The 26,497-nt window shown below is 35.3% G+C and overlaps 1 protein-coding gene across 10 annotated transcripts in view; it reads left to right on the forward strand.

The window, feature by feature from the left end:
* LOC103095644 (uncharacterized) overlaps positions 1–26,497 on the forward strand; it is a 115,863-nt gene that overhangs the window by 63,910 nt on the left and 25,456 nt on the right. For all 10 annotated transcript variants that reach the window (XM_007487098.3, XM_007487095.3, XM_007487100.3 and 7 more), the window contains 2 exons: positions 1,775–1,908; positions 22,559–22,823. In XM_007487098.3, the coding sequence (XP_007487160.1) occupies positions 1,775–1,908; positions 22,559–22,823 (399 nt within the window). The remainder of the gene's footprint in view (positions 1–1,774; positions 1,909–22,558; positions 22,824–26,497) is intronic.

The raw sequence follows: 26,497 nt of genomic DNA on the forward strand, positions 1-26,497 counted from the left end.
TGCTTCCTCATGACTAACTACTAGGATTTCTCTCCACCATGGAACAGCAACCTAGAGATGGTGTGAGTAATTAAGTTGTCAATCAGCACCAGCTGTGCCCAGTGACACCAGGAACTCCCCAATAATCCCTTTCTGACAAGTTCTCCAAACCCCTTACCATTTCTAGGCAGAGTTCTGAAGTTACTGCTTCTACTGCCACTGTTGCTGCCACATATTCTCCAGATAGACCTCTGCCTTAGTGTCACAGACCTCTTCTGATAACCTATTACATTTCCTTAGGCCAAGAAAATGTCTCACTTTTGCATTTGTTAGTTCTGTTGCTCCAAATTTTAATTTGAGGAATTAAGGTTGTTTAAAGGGAAATGCTGAGGCAGTTCAGTTGGGTTGTGTGGAAAGGAAACTAGACTAACAGTTTGTGTGGGGGAAGGGCCCAACTGGGTGTGGCAGTTGGGTCTTGTGACTATAACTTCCTTCCATCTGGGGGAAGACGGGGTTCCTGGGGTTGGAGGAGAGAGGAGCTTGTTCAGCCCAGTCTGGAGTGGCATGCTCTTCTTGGTTCAGCCCAAAGACACAGGCTTCTAAAGGTTTTGAATTATCTAAATCTAAAGATTTTGAATTAGAACAACGAGAGTAGACGGGAGTGGGACAAACGCTCCGCCAGCCTCTGGGGCCTGGCCCTATACTCTGAAACTGAGAAAAAACTCCAATCCCAACTAGTTATTAAACTTTATGTTATTTGAATTTGCAGTCAGATAAGTGGACTATCTTTTCTGGTCATAGAGGGAGCTGAACTAGCTCAATCATTCCAGGACAAAAAGTCCTTATCGGACCCCTGCGGCTTCCTCTCAGCAGGGGGCATCTCCCTCCCTTGCCTCACCAAGCTATATCCCCTCTCTCCCCTTAACTCCTCCATACCCCCCTACAAATCTCCCTTTATTCCCCTGTTTTCCAATTCCCTATTTCCTTTCCCAATAAATATTACAGTTGTTGCCTGTAATCTGCCATTCTGGCTCTGCCTCCTGTGTATAAAATAATTTAAAGAGATGACCTCTAAACTATCTTATCTTAAATGTTTTATTGAAAGCTTTCTCAGCACCTTACCATATGTATTATAAGTGATAAATAAGAACATAATCAATACTAGTATGTGCTTAATAAATACTTTACATAATATTAGTACTATTTATAGAATATATAGGTTTAATAAATGTTTGGTGAATTGTTTCTTCTAATACCCCAATCACCTCCTAATATGCCTTTATCTGAAAGAATTCTTTTAAAAAAAAAGCCAAATTTTGGCTTTTCAGAGACCAACTCTTGACAATATATCTTAACTTTGTGCCTCTGTAATTCCTATATATCTACAGAGAAAAGAAGGTGATTCATCTGTCCTTTAGGACCAGTATTAGTTATTGCAAATATGATTTGACTTGAGGTACTCTGGGGAATTATTTTCTTCATGTTATTTTAGTCATTATGAATTCAAATAATCTGTTTTATTTGCTTCAGGTAACTCATCTTCACATGTTTAAATGAGTTCCTCCGAGTCCTTTTAAAACAAGTAAAGTTCAATCATATGCATATATATGTATAATTTTTTTTAGCCTTTCCCCATTAAAAAAACAACATATAATTTGTCTATTTATTTTTGGAGTCTGGACAAATTTACCAAATAATTGAAATTGGATATTCTTTCAGTGTAGTTTAAATTTATTACATTGTAGCAAAATTACTCTAGAAATGTCTCTAACATTACCTTTTCCATTGATTTAAGTCCTACATAGGTTATTTACTCCAGACATCCATATGACGACAATAGACTATCTACAGCAACTTTTGAGCCATTTGGAAAAAACAGCTCCAACGAATATTTATTCTTCATTCCTAAGAGATGACTTGAATCTTCAGGTAATTTCACCAGAAATCTTTAGTAACTACGAGAGAGAGGTACACTGTATAAGTTACTTGATTATTTAGTTAGTTAGTGTTTTCTAAGCAACCTTTTTCTAGCATAATTGGCATATTTGAACATTCTCAACTCCCCAAAGTTCTACTAGAGTTATTTTGTCATAAAGTTTCATTATTATTATGTATAATTTGTGATGTATAACATCAATCAATTAATGATTGACAAATATTTACTGCATGTCTACTGTATCCCATCTGAGAGGAATAAACAATGCATTGGATGACAGAGCCAAGATCTGAAAATGTCATGTTTGAACCAATAAACAGAAATTAACAAGATGAGATTTAATAAATGCACTCTTTTCCCAAGATAGTTTTCATTAAAAAAAAAAGCAGTATTCTGTTCCTAATCATGTTCCATCCCACAATTTTATCAGTAATTTGGTTAAAGGTTTGGACCAGCAGCATATTACACTTTTATGTGATATCTAGCTGACTGGGCTAGTTCATAAACTGAATGATAGACTAGGTATGCAGAGACTTCTTGACAAGCTTTAACAATGAGTTACATTGAATATGATGTATCTTACTTCAATACTTTGGTAACCTATGACCAAATCCAAATGAGTCTTTTCCCCAAGAGTAAAAATTAGAACCAGTCTGTGCTTTCTCAACCTATGAGTCTGGTCCATATAAAAATGTAGTTGTGACCAATAATGCAAAATCCTCTCAAAAAAGAAATAGGCTTCAGATACAGCATTTTACAGCCTAATCCCCAAGGGAAGAAGGCAGAAACTCTGAACAAGGTAAGAACTTCATGAAATAACACTGGAAAAATTAAAGCATAAGAACTCCTAGTCAATGTCTCTTACTCAAGCTACTCAATACTGAGGGTACAGTGACATAACAAACCATAAGCTTGAAAGACCTGGTGAGGCAGCTAGGTGGCTCAGTGTATAGAATAGTGGCCTGGGAATTAGGAAGACCTCAACTTGAAAAGATTCATTAAGACAATGACTTGTTTGACCCTGGACAAGTCATTTGACTTCTGTTGCCCCAGTTTCCTCATCTGTAAAGTGGGAGTAATAATAGCACCTAACTCCAAGGATGGTGATGAGAATACAACCTTTGCAAACCTTAAAGTACTCCATAAATGCTATCTGGTATTATCATTCAGGGTCTGACTTATGACATCTCTTTATTGAGGATATTAAAGAATTCATATTTGTCTCAACAACTTATGTATATTTATTTTTAAAACTTCATTAGGGCACAGAAAACATCATATATTAACCCAGTTATACTATGTATCTTTTATGAATCATGATAAAATAAAAATAGTAAAAAATAAGCAAAATATTTATATTTAAGTAGAGACTTTATGATGATAGGTTAAAAACATTTGAAAAATCAATTATTAAAAGCAATAACTACATGAAAGAATAAGAAGATGATAATCCATCAAAATTGCAACTAAAGCAGTCATCAGAGGGGGGAAAGTGTCTCTGAAAACATACATGAACAAATTAGAGAATGAGGAAACAATAAACTTAGCCTGAACTTTTTAAAATTAGAAAATCAAAAAGTAAACTCAAAATGAGTATAAAAGATATTTTTTATTCAAAGAAAAATAGATAAAATGGGAAAAGACAAATGAAAGCCTAATTCTTTGAAAATACTAACAACATAATGATATGTTTAGTTAATCTGATAAAAAGGAAAAGGGAGGATATAGAATTCTCAAATAAAAAAAAACCAATAAAGTAAAATTGCAATTAACTGAAAAAGTTATAAGAAATTAATTATATCAGAGTTTCACAATTACATGCTAGTAAAGTCAAAATTTTAAAAAATAGAAAATGCATTACAAAAATATTAAAAATCTCACATTAGTAGAAGACAAAATAGACTAGACATATTAACTAACCTATTCTTAATCTTGAAATGTGACATGAGGTCACATTTTCAAATGAAAGTATGTTTTTCTGTGATACTTAAAACCCAATATATATCCTTTCCATTGCTCTTGCTTCATCCACAATTTTGATTTTTCAGATATTCTGTTGGTTTATTATGTTCAACTATTGTAAATATATAAATTAAGGATTTGACTAAATATGCGAGAATTTTAAAATAATCTTGGTAGGTCACTGATTTAAAATATTAGAGCTCAAGTCAAAATAACTTTTAATTGTTTTTTATTTACAAAAGGGTGGAAAGAGTGAAAGTAGAGAAATACAAAAAGTGGATAGACAAGATGTCTAGCCTATCACACTAAATATTGCTCCAGTGCTCTGCTCAGCCAGGGCTTGTTAACCCTTGAACAGGGACTCGAAGTTCCACCCACATGGCCTCCTCCAAGAAGGGAAGGCCTCTCCAAAACTAATCTCTCTCCAGACACCAGGAAAGGAAGGCCAGCTACTCACCCAAGAGGCAGTCCAAGTCCCAAGTTACCTTAAAGAGGCAGGTCACCAGTCAAAGATAATTACTGAAGAGGATGACAACTACCCTCAGCTGAAGAAGTTCAGGACTTTTATTGTTCTTTCTTGTCCCTTCCCCTTTTCAAAAGGGCTAATCACAGCTTCCAAATTGCATAGCACTGCCCAAGGGGAAGTGTCTGTGGGATCCACCTCTCATCTTCTAAAGGTGTCAACTCTTATCATAGGATTCACAAGTTTCTGATTGATTGGGTTAAAAGGGTGGAGCTCTCCAAGTAAGTGACTTGTGAATTCTCTTACTAGATAACAAAGTGTTACGTAGGGGTGTTTTCAGTTTTGGTTGGTCAGTTTAAAAGTTACTGATGCTAGACAAAGAAAGTCTGATTCACACTTCACACTTCATAGTATCATTTATGACATCAATTCTGAATTTAAAAAAATCAGTGATATAGAGCCACGAAAGTCAAACAATTAATCATGTACAAAGCAATGTTATTTTAATAGGCTACAAACTCAATATAGGCCAGTGGGGTCTCTAAAATTAACTAAAACTTAGATTTTGCTAATCAGAGAACAGTGTCCAGGATGAAGAGGGCCAGAGTCCCAGCTTGGTCTCCCCTATTCATAACATAATATCATATTGTAGTATCATAATGTCTATTATTTAGAGAGATCACAGAAGTAACTTAGTCCAAATCCTTTGCTTTACAAAGAATGAAACAAAAGCCCAGAGACATTAAGAAACTTACAGAGCAACTAGGCAGCAGAGGCAGGATTCAAATACAGGTTCTCTGAAGGTAAATCCAATGCTAGATCACCCAGACTATAGCACTCCTCCTATTATGATCTGAATAACATATTTGAGCAAGAATGTTGACAAGGTAGAGCAGAGGCAGAGGAGAGTACCCAGACTGGTTTGGCAACTATTTTAGTAAATTTTCAAGTCTTAAATATCTTTAAACAAGGACTCATCACCAGTTGTCAAAGCTGACAAAGAAGTCCTTCAGTTCACTTATGGATTGAATTGGATGACACTGGTGTTTCCTTGTGGCTCACAATTTGTGTTTCTAAGATTTAGCAACATGATACAACATTTCTTTAAAGAGAAAATAACTCTAAAATATATTACTTTAAATCAACAAATATTTCATTTCTACTTCATCCTGGTCTTCTGTGGTGGTACTAGAAGTTGAGTAGAATAATATCATTGTAAATACAATCTGATTTTCATAGTTCAATTATGGCCTGATAATTCCTGAGCCATTTGGCATGGTCAGACAGGGATCATTTGCTAATATGAATTCCAACTACAGCCAGAGAAATGAAAGGCTTTATCTGTGGCTTTAAAAAGGCAGAAGAAAATGACTGATCTAAAGTTATACCCCACCCCCAATACTATTAAGACATTTCCCAAGTGTGCATCTTCTATCTCTTGTATAGTATTTTATGTCTTGATGCACCTTGGAACAATCTCTTTCTTTTATTATTGCCTCAAGATAGATGTATTTGTCTATAGTGCTCAGGCTCTGTGTTGCTCACTAATCCATTTGGTTTTAAGTTGTGTAAAGGTAGCACCGGGGAAGAGAAGATTAGCCAAATTACTACAAATAGTACTCATTATTTCATTATTGCAGATGTACTTACTAGTCGTCACCAACAATGAGCCCTTCACACTCACTATTAAGTAGAAGGTAGGAGATTAGGTCAGTTTGGATAATGATTCAGAGCAATTCCCTCTTGAGAAAATCCACTTCAGTAATAGGCCTTTATTTTATGTGATTTATTCTGATTCTTGAAGCTAGATTTTTGTCCTGTAGATAATGAATGCACACAGAGTTATAACTAGCTAAGACCACGTGGTCTGCTGATCTTGGGCTTCAGAAGCACAATTCTATGCCAAGGGTGTGCTGTAGCTGGCTGGTACTGTCTTAGGAGAGCTTATTAAGTTTTTGTTGTAGGCATTTTCACCTCAGAAATCAGCAAATGTTACAATCCAGGTTAGATTTATTGTTTTGTTGATTTTAGACTTAAGAAAATAAAGGGGAATCTTAATAATGCAGATTAAACTTAAAAGTATGTTATGGAAGTCTTCTTTCTTTCCTTCTTTCTCTAACTACCCTCCTTTCTTTCTTCCTTTTTTCCCTTCCTTTCTTTCTCTTTCTTTGGAGAGCTGGTTGTTTAACATTAACCAACATATCCCTAATGATATATACTTTGCTTTCACATTCAGGGAAGTGACTATTTGTTTGCTAGTTTTCTTAGAACTGATCAAAAATCTCCATGAAAGAATCAGAGGAAGGATTTTCTATGGACCAAGGGAAGGACATATGAGATTTCATACCTATAAGAAGAACTCTGAATAAAGCCTGTGGATCTAAAACCAAAAATTTTAGAAAAATAAAGTCACTAAATGCCTTATAATTTTAGCAGATAATCACCTAACAGTGAAAAGAAGAAGGCATAATTTAAAATAATATATTATTTGGAATTGATGGAACATTTGGTGTGGAGACAGAGATTTCTTGGCACTTTTGGAATCAGGGTATGTTCATTTCAAGTGATCTCAAGCTAAGAATTGGGCTAACATAGGCCTTATGTACTAGTCTCACAGAATTCAGGGGTAAAAAAGTCCATATGTTTTGTTTGTAGTTGCATTTAAAGCTCAAAATTAGAATGCTTGAGGTGTACTGAAGCAGACAGTCTTCCATGCTGTGTATAATTATTCTACAAGGTGGAATCAATTATGTTGTCTTTAGTGGATCCCTCTAAGGGATTAACCTGCAGATTTTCGACTAGTCTTGTGTTTTATAAAGTTAGACCAAAAAGACCAAGCTTGTGCAGAATTTTCCATAATTGTTGCTATAGACATTAATATGCCAATGGGAAAATTCAGTTCAATTCAGCTAACATTTATGGAATGGCCACTATGGGTCAAAATTTTGTTAGATGCTGGGGATATAAGACTCAAAAATTGTAAGGTCCCTCCCTGCCCTTTAAGGATCTCATAATCTTAATGGGAGATGAAACATATATAGACATATTTATAATGAAATAGTACCTAGCATTCACATAATATTTTAATGTGAGTAAATTTTTTTCCATAAATTAACTTATTTGAACCTTCAATTCTTTGTTCTGAGTTTACACTAATGAAAGGGAATCCTTTATTCCCTTTATCTATTTTGAGTTAACACTAACTTAAGTACCTCTACTTAGATTGTGAAGACAAGATTAACTCTCATTTGTTTACTTTTGAATTGAATTAACAAAAGATTGAACACCCTACTTAGTACTAGGTGAGAAGCTAGCAAAGTACTTCAGAACTCACAAGTCACTTACTTGGAGAGCTCCACCCTTTTAACTTGGTCCCAAATTTGTGAATCCCAAGATCAGAGTTTACACCCTCAGGAATTTAATCATGGAGATATTTGTGAATCCTTTTGATAAATATTCACCCCTCCAGAGAGTGAGAACTGGTTCCCACAGACTCTGCCCCATGGGCAGTGCTAGACAATTTGGATCTGTGATTGGCCTCTGTGAAGAGGAGAAGGGATAGGAGGTCACCACAAAAAGCCCTGAGATTTTTGCAGTTTGAGTCAATCTTGTGGAGGTAGTCTCCTGACTGGAGAGAGTCTTCCAGGGAGCTTAGCTAGAGACTGTAACTCGGTTTGTGTACATGGAGCTTGGCTTCAACTTGGACTCTGAGTCCTGGACTACTTTGTGGGGTGAGTGAAAGGCTGACTCCTTTCCTAGTTTCTGGAGAGACTGGCTTCCATCTTGGAGGAGGTCAAATGATTATTCACTACCAGCCTTCCTGGTTGAGAGCTAATTAATCTCTGCCTGGATTAAGATAGGGCAGATAAGTTTTATATTCCCTTCACATTTCTCTACCTTATTGTTTCCTCTCTTATTTGGTAAATAATTTTCAGACTCAAGATATGATAAATATTGGCAATCACATAATTTCATAAAATTATTGTCCATCCATTAATTTTCACCTTTACACCAATCATTAAAAAAGAATGCTTCCTTTTACCCTTCTGTGCCAAGGTAGCTATATACCTTCTATTTCCTCACACTGGTAGCTAAATTTCTTATAAAGGTCATAAAGGAGTATAGCATAATTCTACTTTCTCAGTGCTCATTCTTCAAAGCACTTGAAATCAGGCTTCTGCTCCCAGTAAAATCTTCTAAAATTGTCCTCCCTACTATAACAAGCAACCTCCTAACTACTTTAGATGTATCTTTTTTAGTTCTCATTGTCCACCTGTCTGAAGCTTTTCACACTGTTGACTGCCAGTTCTTTCTCAGAACAAAATAATTCTATTTCCTCTTCCATCATTTAATGTATTCATTATACCTTTCACCTTTGTGTCACTGGAAAACTTGATAAGCATCTCTTTGATATTTACGCCATTATCCAAGTAACTTATAAAAATGTTAAAGAGCCTAGGGTGAAGTCAAAATCTCTGGGGCACTCTTATTTCTTCCAAGTTGACATAAAATCATCAAATCCCAACTCTTTTGATTTGTTCATTCAACCATTCTGAATCCATTTAACAGTATAATAGCTTGGCCTCCCTCTTTCTGTCTTTTCCAAAAGAATAGTAAGAGACCCTTTGTCAAATGCTTGATAAAATGCAGGCAAACTTTACATGTGGAAATTTTTCAACCATTCTACTAACCCTGTCAGAAACAGAAATGAGGTTAGTATGGCAAGATTTCTTCTAATTGAAGCAATAGGTTTTCTGCCTGATCACTGCTTCTCTTTCTATATATTCAATAACTGACTTTCTAAAAAGACATTCTAGATTTTTCCAGAAAGTGAAGTTATCATTATTGGCATGTAATTCATAGGCTCAGTTCTCCCTATTTGAAAATTGGATCATTTACTTTCTGTCCCTCTTATGCTGTCCCATTCTGGAAAGAGGGACTATTTTTATTTTTGACAACTTTAAGTAATTTTGAGAAACTTCCTGTTAAATCATATTTGGTTTCTTTTGGTGAATTTCATTACTACAAAGTACTTTAGTCTTAATGTTATTTCAAATATACAGTACAATTAACATGGATGTAGAAACTAGCTGATATTTCATAGGATTAGAATAAAATCTCAAGGTATAATCATCATAATTAAAATGCAATTGTAATGGAGTGCTAAAAATGACAGGAAGATAAATAAATTGTAGTCTTCCATGCTGAACACAGCCCTTCTATAATTTAAAGTTAGAGAAATGCTGTTTTTAGGGTTTTAATGGAAGCCATTTAAATATTAACATAATATAAATGTTTCCCTTGGTTACTTGGATACACCTCCAGGGCACAATTGTACCTTCAAAACCCCTTATCTTCTTTGATGAAATGAAATGCATTAAGGTTAGCAAAACAAACCAAGAATCAAACTGAATTTTTTTCCATTTATTTTATTTTTCAAATGACAAGGGTTATTTTCTCTTCTGATTCTACTCCACCCCTAATTTAAAAGAAAGGAAAAAAAGACAGAAAAACCAAACCCTCATAGTAAATATGCATAGTCAAGTAAAACAAATTCTCACCTCAACTTTGTCTAATAAAAAATCTCTCACTTAACATCTTTACTCTATCACTTCCAAGTCAGGAGGTAGGTATTTGATAATCAATTGTCTGTAAATATGGTCGATCATTTTATTAATCAGAGACATTAATTTTTTGAAAGTTTTTTTGTATAATATTTTTGTTGTAGAAATTATTCTACTGTCTCTGCTCCCTTAATTTTGTATCAGTTCATATAAGCCTTCCCTGGGATCTCTGAATTCATCATTTGTCATTTGCACAGTACAAATTCTATTACATGCATTACATTACATACATTATTATATTCATATACCATAATTTGTTCAGTCATTCCTGAATTGATGGGCACTCCTTTAATTTCCAGTGCTTTGACAAGAGGAGAGACAGAAAGAGAGACAAACAAACAGACAGAGATGGATATGGATAATCAGCTGACCTGGCAAAGTAAGAGAGCCTAAAACAGAGAGATCATCTGGAGAAGATACAGTTCAAAAGTTTACTGAGTTTGTTGAGATGCTTAAATATTGAAAGGGTATCTGTATGCAGCAAAGATTAGAGACCTGAAATTCAAAGAAGTGCAGGAAAGTAAAATTTTGGCTGAACTCAATTTGTTTCCCAGAAACTCATGACTTCATCTTCTGGAGGCATATACAAACCAACTGCCCACCTATAGTTCAGAATGAATCCTTTGCCTCCTTTAGTCTCAAACACCTCTGTTGAACTGTAGGCTTGATAATCTCAATCTACATAGGAAGGTATGGATATTAAAGCATAGGTAGATTAAGTGACTAGCTATGGTCCAACAACAAGTTAGTGTCTGAGGCTGGATTTCCTGACTTAAAGTCCAGTGCCTAGTCCATTGTCTAGTCCATTATACCATACTATCTGCCTAACAAAATTGTAAAATCTCAATTCAATAGGAAAGCATTTGTTGTTGGTTAGTCATTTTAGTTAATGTTCTAACTCAGGGTTTTCTTGGCAAAGATAATGTAGTAGTTTGCCATTTCTTTCTCCAGTTCATTTTACAGATCACTTTTTACAATTAGATCTTGCCCAGGGTCACACAGCTAATAAATGTCTGAAACTGAATTTTTGAACTCAGGAAGATGAGTCTTCCTGACCCTAGACCCATCCCTCTTAACCCCTAAATATAAATTTAGCTTTGAAATAGTTTAATAACAGAAGGGGAGGGAGGCAGGAAGGAAGGATGGAAAGAAGAAAGGAAGGGAGGGAGAGAGGGAGGGAGGGAGGAAGGGAAGAAATAAGGGAGGGAGGGAGGGAGGGAAGAAATGAGGAAGGGAGAAAGGAAGGAAGGAAGGGAGTCAAGGAAGGAGGGAGGAATAAACCAACAAACTGATGAACATTTATTAAGGGCTTTTTTAAGCACTGAGGTTATAAATAGAAAACAACAGATAATCCTTGCCTGTAAGCAGGTCACATTCTAATAGGAGGAAATAACATATTTAAAGGAATCAGATGAAGGACAAAGGGTAAGGTCCAGAGGACTTTAGGATACAGTGACAGTATATATAAGTTGGTCTTAGGATCCTTTGTTTCACTGGAAGGCTTGTAGTTGGTGACTCCTGACTCAACCATATAGTATGAAAAGCCACCTTGGAATGGCTGGAGTCAAGGGAAGAGCAAAGAGAAGGAACTTCATTGGCTGTTCTTCCTACCTGACCTTTCCAGATATAGAAATCTTAGTAGCCAGGGAGCTGTTTAAGGAGACATAAAGTGAAATCAAGTCAAATAAACAAGTATTTACCAAGTGCTCATGATCTACCAAGTACTGGTAATACAAATCCAATCATAAAGAAAAATACTCCCTGCACAGATAGGGGAGAAATTTGAAGCAAGGAACCCACATATCTCACCAAAAAACCCCAAACAAACAAACCCATAATCTTGCAATAATTGAGGTGAGAGATGATGAAGACCTGAACTAAAGTGGGTTCTATGTGAGTGAACAGAAGTGGCCATTTTTGGAGGTGCTATGGAAGAATGGGTAGTACATGGGGCAGATTGAGAGGTGGAGGATAATGTTGATGTTATGAACCTTGGTGAGCATGAAAGGTTTGTGGTTCTTTTAACAGAAATAGTTACGTTTTTGAAGAGGGAAGAGGTGTGTGTGTGTGTGTGTGTGTGTGTGTGTGTGTGTGTGTGTGTGTGTGTGTGTGTGTGTGAGAGAGAGAGAGAGAGAGAGAGATACAGAGAGAGAGAGACAGAGAGAGGGAGATAAAAAGAGAGAGAGAGAGCGAGAGAGAGAGCTACAGAGAGAGACAGAGAGACAGAGAGATACAGAGAGAGATAGAGACAGACAGAGACAGAGACAGAGAGATACAGAGAGAGAGACAGAAAGAGGGAGGGAGGGAGGGAGAGAGAGAGCTACAGAGAGAGACAGAGAGAGAGAGAGAGAGAGAGAGAGAGAGAGAGAGAGAGGGGATAAATATGTTTTTAAAGCAGTTGTAACAGAAAGGTTACCCAAGCCATTCTATTGTAAGTGAACCTGATCAGTGTGATCTTTAACCTTCATGATATAACCACATTCATAGTCTCTATTGATCAGCCAAACAGTTACAGCTTACAGCAAGAACTGTTATGGAACAGTTGCTGCCATATGTGCAGAAGTGTTTTATTTGGATGTCATTTGGCTATGATCTGCCAAGAAGAGAGGAAACTGTAGGAATCAAAATAAGGGAGATTGAACAAACACAATATATATATATATAAGAATTGATACAATTTGACACATTTTCCTGAAGTTTTTATTGTTCTGTTCTTGTGAACTTGAATAATAGGGAATGTATATTTGCTTCTATTTCTTTTTATTTTCTATGTTGGTCTTAAAAGATCTGCTTATTATGTCCTTATTTATTATGTTGTTTTTTTCCTGTTGGTTTCATTGTTCCTAACCAAGCTATTTCTCCTTTCTAGCTCACTTCCCTTCTCATTTCTGCATTTACTTTTTATCAGTCTTTCTCTCTTTTCTCCATTTTTAATCCTTCATTTATCTTTTAATTAAATCATCAGGGGGGTGCATATCTGAAGCCCTCAAGGCTCACTTTGAGCTGGAGACATAGAGAAAGCTCCCTGCTGCCTATAAACAAAATGGTCATTTGAATAAAGTGCAAGAATTATTTTCTCAGTGAGGTCGATTTCAGAATTACTTCTAATAATATGTCAGCCCATATGTCTTCTTGAGAAGTAGAATTATCTTGTGAAATAGTTAACAGTTCCAATTCCTTATCCACGTATTTCTGCATTTGTTTGATCTGGTATCATAATACTGAAACAGCTTCTTATCTTGTGAAATGTATGATCACCAAGATATATTGCTATAATATCCTTGCTAGCCTTTTATTTGAATTTTTGCATCAATTTCTCTCCATCATCCTTATCACTTCTAATTGCTGCATTACACCCTTAGAATTTCCTGGATCACTGCATTGCTGTTAGTAGAGAAGTCCATTACATTCGATTGTACCACAGTGTATCAGTCTTTGTGAATAATGTTCTGGTTCTGCTCCCTTCACTCTCCATCAATTCCTGGAAGTTGTTCCAGTTTACATGGAATTCCTCTAGTTTCATTTGTTTATAGATAGTTTTGATTTCTTTATTTGAAAATTGCTTATTCATATCCCTTGCCTATTTATCAATTGGGGAATGGCTTGATTTTTTGTACAATTGATTTTAGATCTTTATACATTTGAGTAATTAGACCTTTGTCAAAGAGTATTTTTTGTTATGAATATTTTTCCCCAATTTCTTGCTTCCCTTCTAATTTTGGTTGTGTTGGTTTTGTTTGTACAAAAAAACTTTTTAATTTAATGTAATCAAAATTATTTATTTTGCATTTTGTAATATTTTCTTTTTATGTAATATTTTCTAACTCTTGCTTGGTCTTAAAATCTTTCCTTTCCCAAAGATCTGACAAGTATATTATTCTGTGTTCACTTAATTTACTTATAGGTTCCTTCTTTATATTCAAGTAATTCACCAATTATGAGTTTATCTTGGTGTAGGGTGTGAGATGTTGATCTAAACCTAATCTCTCCCATACTGTTTTCCAATTTTCCCAGCAGTTTTTGTTGAATAGTAGATTTTTGTCCCCAAAGCTGGGATCTTTGGGTTTATCATAGACTGTCCTGCTGAGGTCACTTACTCCAAGTCTATTCCACTGATCGTTCCTTCTGTCTCTTAGCCAGTTCCATATGGTTTTGATGACTACCGCTTTATAGTATAGTTTGAGATCTGGTACTGCTAGGCCATCTTCCTTCACATTTTTTTCATTATTTCCCTTGATATTCTTGATATTTTGTTCTTACAAATGAACTTTGTTATAGTTTTTTTTTTTTCTAATTCAGTAAAAATTTCTTGGTAGTTTGATGGGTATGGTACTAAATAAGTAAATTAGTTTGGGTAGGATTGTCATTTTTATTATGTTAACTCATCCTACCCATGAGCAGTTAATGTTTTTCCAATTGTTTAGATCTAGTTTTAATTGTGGGGAAAGTGTTTTGTAGTTGTGTTCATATAGTTCCTATTTGTCTTGGCAAATAGATTCCTAAGTATTTTATATTGTCTAGAGTGATTTTAAATGGAATTTCTCTTTCTAACTCTTACTGCTAAGATATGTTGGAGATATATAGAAATGCTGATGATTTATGTGGGTTTATTTTGTAACCTGCAACTTTGCTAAAGTTGTTGATTATTTCCACTAGCCCTTTAGTCGATTCTCTAGGATTCTTTAAGTAAACCATCATATCATCCACAAAGAGTGATAGTTTGGTCTCCTCATTGCCAATTTTAATACCTTCAATTTCTTTTTCTTCTCTAATTGCTACTGCTAGTGTTTCTAGTACAATGTTAAATAATAGAGGTGATAATGGGCATCCTTGTTTCACTCCTGATCTTATTGGGAAGGTTTCTAGTTTATCCCCATTGCAGATGATACTTGCTGATGGTTTTAGATAAATACTATTTATTATTCTTAGAAAAGACCCTTCTATTCCTATACTTTCTAGTGTTTCAATAGGAATAAGTATTTTATTTTATTTTGTCAAAGGCTTTTTCTGCATCTATTGAGATAATCATGTGATTTTTGTTGGTTTGCTTGTTGATATGGTAAAATATGTGAATGGTTTTTCCTAATATTGAACTATCCTTGCATTCCTGGTATAAATCCCACCTGATCATAATGAATAACCCTTGTGATCACTTGCTGGAGTCTTTTTGCTAGTATTCTATTTAATATTTTTGCATCTATGTTCATTAAGGAGATTGGTCTATAGTTTCTTTTTCTGTTTTGGACCTGTCTGGATTTGGAATCAGTACCATATTTGTGTCATAAAAGGAATTTGGTAGAACTCCTTCTTTGCTTATTATGTCAGATAGTTTGTATAATATTGGGATTAGTTGTTCTTTGAATGTTTGATAGAATTCACTTGTGAATCCATCAGGCCCTGGGGATTTTTGCTTAGGGAGTTCCTTGACTTGTATAACCGTGAAAATATGGTTTGCTAAGACTGTGAATTGCCAAAACTAAAGGTTTCAGCCAAGCTGTATAGATAATTTTTAGTGTCTTGATTTAAAAATCTAAAATTAAGTAGTCGGCATGGGAGGGTTTTATGGAGGTTTTAATTAATACAAATGAAGGAATTAAGGGAAGGGGTGGGGAGAGAGAGAGAGAGAGAGAGAGAGAGAGAGAGAGAGAGAGAGAGAGAGAGAGAGAGAGAGAGAGAGAAGTAGTAGTAGTAGTAGTAGTAGAAAGGGCCTAGGCCGGCCTAGGCCTGAGCCTAAGGGAGAGTGAGTCAGTCTTTATCACTCACCACAAGATGGTCTCAAGCAAGCTCCAGTCCTCCACTGAACTCCTGAACTTCTCCTCCAATTCAGCTTCCAAACTGAACTCCACCTAACTTCCAATCCAAAAACATCGAACTACAACTAACTCAATTTCGAACTCCCCTTCCTTTTAAAGAAATTTTCTCTTGTATCACCTCCCCTAAATTTTCACATCTACCAATCACAGTAGATGCTTTTTTTCCCAGGACTGCCCATTCTTAGTTCACATCTTCTTTTGTTCTCACCTTCTCTGATTAGATAAAATCTACTGAGTACTTCATACCTCTTTTGTTAAGCTTGGCTTTTGTAAGTTGCTTGGCCTTTTAGTGATTAATTTAACCTTTATAGGTAGTTAGCACCTTTTTGCATTAGATCTAAAAATAGATCTAGCTTAAGGTTCTAGCTTTACTATAAGTATGAGTTAGGGACTTTTCATTGTTCAGTCAGGAGTTTTCAACTTTATCTTCCCCTAAGGCACTGTCTGAGTAGGGTGGAGTAATTTTAATAGTTCTCAATACATTCCTGACCCAGTACCTCCATTGTTAAAAATGGGAATAGCTTAATCAAATCTTCTAAAGTATAGTCTGAGCAGTTTTTAAGATTCACACTTGTTCAATTTCTTTTTCTGATACAGGATTATTTAAGTATTCAATTTCTTCTTCTGTTAATCTTGGAAATTTATAGTTTTGTAAATATTCACTCATATCACTTAGATTGCCATATTTATTGCAATATAATTGGGCAAAATAGGTTTTAATGATTATTTAATGAATGAAATTTAATTTAATTTAATTTAATGAAATTAAGCTAATTTCCTCTTCTTTTCTTCTTTCCTTTTTTTAAATTAGATTGACCAGTACTTTGTCTATTTTTTTCAAAATACCAGCTTCTAGTCTTACTTATTAATTCAATAACTCTTTTACTTTTGATTTTATTAATTTCTCCTTTAGTTTTTAGGATCTCTGATTTAGTGTTTGTCTGGGGATTTTTAATTTGTTCACATTAAAGTTTTTATTTTAATTTGCTTGCCCAATTCATTGATCTCTTCCCTCCCTAATTTGTTAATATATGAACTCAAGGATATAAATTTCCCCCCAGGTACTGCTTTGGCTGAACCCCATAGATTTTGAAAGTATGTCTTATCATTGTCATTTTCTTCAAAAAAATTATTAATTATTTCTATGATTTGTTCTTTAACTAACTGGTTTTGGAGAATCATATTATTTAGTTTCCAATTAATTTTTGATTTGCCTCTCGATGTACCCTTAATAATTAATATTTTTATCGCATTATGATCTGAAAAGGTTGCATTTATTATTTCTGCTCTTTTGCACTTGTTTGCCATGTGTTTATGCCCTATTACATGGTCAATCTTTGTGATTGTACCATGTGCTGCTGAAAAGAAGGTGTATTCCTTTTTGTTCCTATTTGTTTTTCTCCACATATCAATTAACTCTAATTTTTCTAAGATTTCATTCACATCTCTTATGTCTTTCTTATTTATTTTTTGGTTTGATTTATCTAGATCTGATAGAGTAAGGTTCAGATCTCCCACTAGTATAGTTTTACCATCTATTTCCACCTTAAACTCCACCAGTTTCTCCTTTAGATATCTGGATACTACACTATTTGGTGCATACTTGTTGATTACTGATGTTTCTTCATTATCTATACTGCCTTTTATCAGTATGTAATTACATTCCTTATTTCTTTCAATCATATATATTTTTTTCTTTGGCTTTGTCAGATTTAATGATTGCAATTCCTGCCTTCTTTTTCTCAGTTAAGGCCCAATAGATTTTGATCCAGCCTTTTACCCTTACCTTGTGTGTGTCTACCTATGTAGACCTACCTACTACTCATGTGTGTTTCTTGTAGACAACATATGGTAGGATTGTAGTTTCTAATCCACTCTGCTATTTGCTTTCTTTTTTTATGGATGAGTTCATCCCATTCATGTTCAGAGTTATGATTGCCTCTTGTATATTCCCCAATATTTTGATATCCTCTCCTAATTCTGCCATTTCTTCTTTCACTATCCCCTTTTAAACAAGTGGTTTGCTTTTAATCAGTCCCCCAATACCCATCCTTATTATACTTCCATTTCTACCCCCTCCCTTTTAGTACCCTTCTTATTCTTTTAGGGTCTATTAAGATCCTTCCCCCTATCTTTCCCTCCCATTTTGTACTCCTTGCTCCACCCCCCTTAGTTTTTCCCTTCTCACTTTCCCTGTAGAATAAGATAGAATTTGATAACCCAATTGACCTACATGCTTTTCCCTCTCAGAATTGAATCCACTGTGAGTAGGGTTTAAGTATTCCCTATTAGCACTCTCTCTCCTTCTTATAATAGTATTCTTCCCTTCCCCTTCTCATGCACCTCTTTGTATGATATAGATTATCCTACTTATTTTATCATGTTTATCTTGGTGCCATCTTCTATTCCCCCTCCGTTTTTCTGTTATTGCATATCATCTTAGAGTACTTATTACCCCACTCTCTACCTATGAATAATTCTTCTAATTATTATAATAGTGAATATAATTTTTGAGAGTTACAAATATATTCCACATATTATTCCATATATTCCATATATTAATATAAACAATTTGATATTATTGAAGCCCTTAAAGAAGAAAATTTAAATAATATATTTTCTTTCCTCTCTCTTTCTTATTTACCTTTTCATGTTTCTCTTGATTTTGTGTTTGGATATCTAACCTTCTGCTTGGTTCTGGTCTTTTCTTTACAAATACTTAGAAAACTTCTATTTTGTTGAATGCCAATGCTTTCCCCCTGGAAGTTTATAGTCAGTTTTGATGGGTAGGTGATCCTTGGCTGAAGACCCAATTCTCTTGCCATTTGAATATCCTGTTCCAAGCCATGTGGTCCTTTAGTGTTGAAACTGCCAGATTTTGTATAATCCTGATTGGTGCTCCTTCATATCTGAATTGTCTCTTTTGGGCTTCTTGTAAAATTTTCTCCTTAGCTTGGAAGCTCTTGAATTTGTCTATTACATTCCTAGGTGTTTTATTTTGAAGATTTAGTGTAGAGGGTATTCTACAAACTCTTTCAATGTCTATTTTGCCCTCCTTTTCAAGAACATCAGGGCAGTTTTGTGGATAATTTCTTGTAGTATGGTATCAAGATTTCTGGTTATTTCTGGTTTTTCACATAGACCAATGATTTTCAAATTGTCTCTTCAAGATCGTTTTCCCTAATCTATCATCTTATCAGTGAGATATTTTATGTTTTCTTCTATTTTGTTAGTCTTTTGACTTTGCTTTATTAATTCTTGCTGTTTTGCAAGATCATATGCTTCCAATTGCCTAATTCTGGTCTTTAAGGACTGGTTTTCACTGCTATAATCTTTTGATTTTCCTTTTTGGTTTGGTCTATCTTGTTTTTCATAGCTTCCAGCTATTTAATTTTGGTCCCCAACTAGGAGTTCCTGTCTTTTAAACTGTTGTTTTCTTTTTGAACTATTTCCCATTTTTCTTGCCAAAACTCTTCCATCTTTCTCATGAGCTCTGATTTTAATTCTTTAAGAGCTTGTGGCCAATTTCCATTTTGGGGGGAAGGTTTGGATGTGTTTGCTTGTTTGTCACCTTCCACTATTTCCTCTGTAGTCTGGATTTTTCTCAAAAAGTTTTTTCCAGGGTCAATGCCTTCTTCTTGTTCTTCTTGGTGTTTGGAACTTATTTTTTCCTGGGCATTGTTTTCCATCAGTATGCTGGCTTTTCTTTCCCCTTCGAGTCAGAAGTCTGAGTGAGGAGGGCAGGCTCTCTGTGTATGGAGCTAAGCAGTTTTTGCCTGAAGCCACCTTTGAAGTCTCCCCAGCTTTTACTATTTACTACTCTTCTCTGGGCTATCTCTGAGCACAACATCTGCTCTCTTCAGCCTGCTGGGGTCTCAAGTCTCGCTGTTCTTAGGGGTACATCCTGGGTAGTCTTAGTCAGCTGCCAAGAACATAGAGGTACCCCCTCACTCGCTCACTGATTCTAGCCCATGTTGACTCTGACTCTGGCTCTTTAGGTGGGGTGGAGGGTTGATCAGCTTGTGTTTTGGTGGAAGCTATTTCACTCCCTTATAGTGTAGAAATGCCCAATTCCCATGTACCTTCAATGCTGTGCCCTACTGTGGAGTCCCTTCATTCATATAAATTTGTTTTTTGTGGGGCCTTTTGAGGTAGTCTATATTGGTACGTGATGAGGAGAGAGGAAGAGTCCTATGTCTACACTGTAGCCATGTTAACCCAGAATTCCAACATTTATTAAAAGATTACAGGCACAGTTAAGTGACTCAGTAGATAGAGTGCTAAGCTTGGAGACAAGAGGTCCTGAGTTCAAATATAGACTCAGAAACCACTTAGCTATGTGACCCTGACCAAGTCACTTAAGTCCAATTGCCTAGCCTTTAGTCTTCTGCTTTGGAACCCATACTTAATATTGAATCTAAGACAGAAGATGAGGGTTAAGGAAAAAAAAAAAGTTTACTATGTGCCGGGCACTGTCCTAAGTACTGTATGCTATGCTTTTGTAATTAATATTCCTTAGATAATTCAGATTTTGATATTCCTTACCTATGGGCAGATATTGGTTATGTCTACCCACTGTTCTAGGCACTGAGGATACAAAATGTAGAAAAATGGTGTTTGTTTGTTTCAAGGAGTTTTTATTTTCATGGAGATGTCCAATAAAAGGAAAATTAAGAAAGAGGGAGTTCCTGTCTTTCAAGAGCACAAAGTCAGTCATAAGTAATAGGATTTCATCTTAAAATAAAAGGGATCTTAAAAGCTATTTAGTGCAGCTCACTCAGTTTTTGAGGTGATTAAACCAAGGTCCCTAGAAGTTGAATGATTTGGCTAAGGGTGTACATCTAAGTAGTAAGAAAGTAGCAGTTAGGATTTGATCTCAGGTCTTATGACTCCCAGATCAGTACTCTTTTCCTGTTCATCATATAGGGTTTAAAATATGCACACAAATGACAATATTTATCCAATAAAAATAAGTTAACTTAGTCAATCAGCATTTATTAAGTACCTACCATGTGCCCAGACTCTATGCTAAGTGCTATGAATATGAAAGAAGGGTAAAAGGCAGTGCTTGCTCCAAAGGAGCTCACAGTCTAATAAGGGAGACAACATATAAAAAAATTCCCACAATCTATAGGATATAGTCAAACAAACTTTATACAGAATTCAGAGACATCAAAGTCCAGTGACTCTGGGGGACAGTGAGATGACTTAATTGATTAAGAGCCAGGCTTAGATATGGGAGGTCCTAGGTTCAAATATGATTTCAGACATGTTCTAGCTATGTGGCCCTGGGCAAGTCACTTAACCACCATTGCCTAGTCCTTACCACTCTTCTACCTTGGTACCAATACACAGTACTGATTCTAAGACAGATGGTAAGGATGTTTGGAAAGAAAAAAAATGTCCAGTAATTCTGGAAGCAAGTAAGACCAATAACTTTGTGCAACTCTGCCTTCCTTAAATCTAATTTATGCATAAGTCAAAAGACATTATTCCTGCCATTTTATCATTTTTATGGACTATTTTATCACTTCATTATTTAAATTTAGAAACATGTCCCACCCAAATGTTTAAAATGTTTGTCTATATCATTGAAAATGGAATGTCTTTGAAAGTATAACTTATAGATATACACGGACATTACATAAAATGACCACATAATAAGCATAGGGAAAAAAGCTCTTTTTTTCCCTAAGTAACTATTTCATCTGTGTACTAATGGGTACTCTTATTTGACATTGCTCTGCCATTTTTATTTCCTGGATGTGTATATTACATTCTAGGAACATTATAACGAGATTAATTGTTAAAATTATATTGTATCAATTACCAAGAGATAGACAGTGGTGTATTAAAAAAAAAAGATAAAAGAGGGAGATGTCCCTTTGGAAAGAAATATCTCGTGAATCTTGCCCTTCCTCTGATATTCCTTCCCTCTCATCTTCTCTCCATTCACAATATGACAATGGTGAAGTAAAACACATGGTATTACTCAGTTTTCTCCTTTCCCTTTCTCTATAGAATTTTTATTCTCTAGCTTACCATCTTCACCAAGATAATACTAGTAATTTTTATAAGCATTATGAAATTTGAAAAGTGCTTTCTTTAGTCAATTTTTTGAACTTCATAACAACCCCTTGAAGTAAATGCTATAGGCATTATTATTCCCATTCTACAGATAAGGACTCTGAGGTTTAAAGACAATTCATGATAATGCAGCTAGTTAAGAGTCAAAAGCAATTTGAACCCATGTTGTGTTTATTAGAAGCCTAGCTCTTAAAACAAATGGCCAACAGACCAATCATGAACCTCATCCTTGCCCATGTCACCTCCATATCACATGACGATATTTATCTATAGACACATATCTCCATTTTATTATTCTCTTCTGATACTTAGCTTAGGTTGAGATCCATGCTCTTTGAGGACTAAAGGTAAACATGTCCATTTCCTTCTACACCTGGACCAAATTAAAATTTGTCTACCACTACCTTTTTTTGATCATAAGCAATACTGGAATATATTTTTTTCTTCTTGGCATGGAAGGAGTGTACAAGATGATGACATGTGTATCTAGCCCATTAGCATTACTCTTGGCAAAGTACAAAGAGTATGGTTATAGGTCAAAATTACTTTGGATATTAAATGGGTAAATGAGGCTTATCTTTGGATCAATAGAATCCAGGTATTAGCTCTTCTACTATGAGAATATAGCTATGCTAACAGATTAATACTATAAAAATGTCGTATTATCACATTCAGTTTATTTTTCTCTTCTCAGGATAAAAATACAAAACCTTTGATTATAGATCCTCGGGATCCAGATAAATACTCCAAAGTGCTGGTGGACCAACTTAAAGTATCTTCTGTAGTGAAGAAGGCAAAGCAGCAGAAATATTATCGAGTAGCCTGCTTGTTAAATGGACTTATTGATATCTTGTTCAGTCCTGAGGAGCTGGCAAGTTCCCGTCAATCAAGCCTGAAAGGGGAGTTTCCGAAAAAGAAAGAAGATAAACTAGAAAAAGTTAAAATTTTAGCTTGTGAAGGTAAATATAACTTTTATACATTAAAGAAAAAGCAATGTTCTCCTACCCCTGGCTCATAGACACTAACCACCAAAACTGTGTATGATGATATGAAACATAAATGAGTAAATAGGAGAATGTGTTATTTTCTCTTAACATTATCATCCATACCATGCATTAGAACTAGTCTATCATAATCTGCCATGCTAGGAAACAAGGTGGTAGAAAGCAAATTATTTCACAGAGGTGATACTACTGTAAAATTACTCAATGAATTTATTCTTAAATTTTTTTAAACAGCAATGCAAAATCTTTAAAGGAAAATTGTAACAAATGCTAGGTACATACTAGTAAAATGTTTTGAAGAGCTGAGCCTATTATCCAGATAATCCTAGCTTCTGAAGATTTTCTGATTTAAATGTTCTGAATGAATAATTATGGCAAGAGCAATTCAGGATTGTTCTCTCACCCCCATTTTTTTAAAGTGATCAGTATAATTGCCTCAGTTTTTTGGTATAACTGAAACCACACTGTTGCATTAATTTTTTTTTCTTTCTTACAACTTTTCTTAGTCTGGATGGAGCAGTGGTAAAAATATTTCAAAGTGTCCTGATGCTCCTTTTCAATTAAGCTAATAAGTCTTAGTCATCTGCATGCATGGGCGATTGGGAGGAACTAGAAAAATGGGAAGTAGTATGATGTAATGAAAAGGGCATCAGTTTGGGAATCCAATGCCAGTCTTTGATCTCCCATATATATCCACGTGATCTTGGTCAAGTCATTCACGTAGGTCACTTTATGTATAGTGAATGAGACAGGAAGACCAAGATTTCAATGATGTTTCATGCTCTAACCAGTTCTGTAACATTGTATGAATCACTTAACAGATTTCTCAGCCTCAATGTTCTCATCTGTAAAATGAGGATAATAATCATGCTTACCTGTCAGTTGTGAAGATTGTAGAAAATTATATATATATAACTATATACATATATGCACAAATGCATATGTAAAGCATCTTATATAGCCATTATAATGATGTTTACCTTTTTTGAGCCTTGGTTTCTGCAATTGCAAAAGCCTGGGACTTCATTTCCTTGTAATTACACTATCTACCTGACAAGGCTTTTGTGGAGATGATAGGGATAATGGATGTAAATTATGTTGTTAGTTTTTTCAGTGGTGTCCAACTCTTTTTGATCCTATTTGGGGTTTTCTTGGCAAAGATACTGGAAAAGTTTGCCATTTCCACCTCCAGCTCATTTTACAGATGAGGAAACTGAGTCAAAGAAGGTTAAATTACTTGTCCAGGGTCATAAATCTAGTAAGTATCTGAGGTCAAAGTTGAACTCAAGTTGATGAGTCTTCCTGACTCCAGGCATATCTGAGCTAAGGGTCTATATAAATATTAAATAATAATGTCCACCATGCAGATATGTTAGGGTAGATATACAAGGCCTTATAATGTGATCTTTAAAAGATCATGGGGAATGGATGAGAAGTTTGAAGATTAAAGAAATGCATAATGGAGAATATATAATCCAGACTTCAATTCCTGCCAAAATTATATAGGGCATTAGTACAGGAAAATGTAATCTATATCCATAAGAAGAAATGGTGATTATAATCTCCAATAAGCAGAATGGTTTAATTAAAAATAGTCTATGCCATATTTGCCTTGTTTCCTTGCTGTCACAGGACTAATAGACTGGAAATTGAGGATGATGAAGCTATAAATTACAAAAATAATATATTCCCTTCTGAACTACTTGCCCATCATGGGTACTTATGGGTTGTAGGTTTGAATTCCAGACTACCCCATGGGTTCCAGATACTCTGTGGGTCCACCTTTATAAAACTGTATCTCATTGGCCTCCAATATGCTTACTTTTTTTTTTTTTAATTTTTTTTTTTTAAATTTTAATATTATTTTATTTGGTCGTTTTCATACATTATTCACTGGAAACAAAGATCGTTTTCTTTTCCTCCCCTCCCTCCCCGCCCCCCCCCCCCCCGCCTTTCCCTCTCCCATAGCCGACGCATGATTCCACTGGTTATCACATGTGTTCTTGACTCGAACCCATTTCCCTGTTGTTGGAGTTTGCATTATAGTGTTCGTTTAGAGTCTCTCCTCAGTCTTATCTCCTCCAACCCTGTGGTCGAGCAGTTGCTTTTCAGCGGTGTTTTTACTCCCACAGTTTATCCTCTGCTTGTGGGTAGTATTTTTTTTTTAGATCCCTGCAGATTGTTCAGGGAAATTGCATTGATACTTATGGAGAAGTCCATCACCTTCGATTGTACCACAATGTATCAGTCTCTGTGTATAATGTTTTCCTGGTTCTGCTCCTTTCGCTCTGCATCACTTCCTGGAGGTTGTTCCAGTTCACATGGAATTCCTCCACTTTATTATTCCTTTTAGCACAATAATATTCCATCACCAACATATACCACAATTTGTTTAGCCATTCCCCAATTGAGGGGCATCCCCTCATTTTCCAATTTTTGGCCACCACAAAGAGCGCAGCTATGAATATTTTTGTACAAGTCTTTTTGTCCATTATCTCTTTGGGGTACAAGCCCAGCAGTGCTATGGCTGGATCAAAGGGCAGACAGTCTTTTATCGCCCTTTGGGCATAGTTCCAAATTGCCCTCCAGAATGGTTGGATCAGTTCACAACTCCACCAGCAATGAATTAATGTCCCCACTTTGCCACATCCCCTCCAGCATTCATTACTTTCCATAGCTGTCATGTTAGCCAATCTGCTAGGTGTGAGATGATACCTCAGAGTTGTTTTGATTTGCATCTCTCTGATTATAAGAGATGTAGAGCACTTTTTCATGTGCTTATTAATAGTTTTGATTTCTTTGGCTGAGAATTGCCTGTTCATGTCCCTTGCCCATTTGTCAATTGGAGAATGGCTTGATTTTTTGTACAATTGATTTAGTTCTTTATAAATTTTAGTAATTAAACCCTTGTCAGAGGTTTTTATGAAGATTGTTTCCCAATTTGTTGCTACCCTTCTAATTTTGGTTACATTGGTTTTGTTTGTACAAAAACTTTTTAATTTGATGTAATCCAGATTATTTATTTTGCATTTTGTAATTCTTTCTAATTCTTGCTTGGTTTTGAAGTATTTCCCTTCCCAAAGGTCTGACATGTATACTATTCTGTGTTCGCCTAATTTTCTTATAGTTTCCTTCTTTATGTTCAAGTCATTCATCCATTTTGAATTTATCTTGGTGTAGGGTGTGAGGTGTTGATCTAAGCCTAATCTTTCCCACACTGTCCTCCAATTTTCCCAACAGTTTTTATGAAATAGTGGATTTTTGTCCCAAAAGCTGGGATCTTTGGGTTTGTCATATACTGTCTTGCTGAGGTTGCTTGCCCCCAGTCTATTCCACTGATCCTCCTTTCTGTCTCTTAGCCAGTACCAAATTGTTTTGATGACCGCTGCTTTATAATATAGTCTGAGATCTGGGACTGCAAGACCCCCTTCCTTTGTATTTTTTTTCATTAATTCCCTGGGTATCCTTGATCTTTTGTTTTTCCAAATGAACTTTGTTATGTTTTTTTCTAAATCAGTAAAAAAAATTTTTGGGAGTTCCATGGGTATGGCACTAAATAGATAGATGAGTTTGGGTAGGATGGTCATTTTTATTATATTGGCTCGTCCTACCCATGAGCAGTTAATGTT

This window comes from Monodelphis domestica, chromosome 3 (assembly GCF_027887165.1).
Source record: "Monodelphis domestica isolate mMonDom1 chromosome 3, mMonDom1.pri, whole genome shotgun sequence".
In the NCBI taxonomy this organism is placed as follows: domain Eukaryota; kingdom Metazoa; phylum Chordata; class Mammalia; order Didelphimorphia; family Didelphidae; genus Monodelphis; species Monodelphis domestica.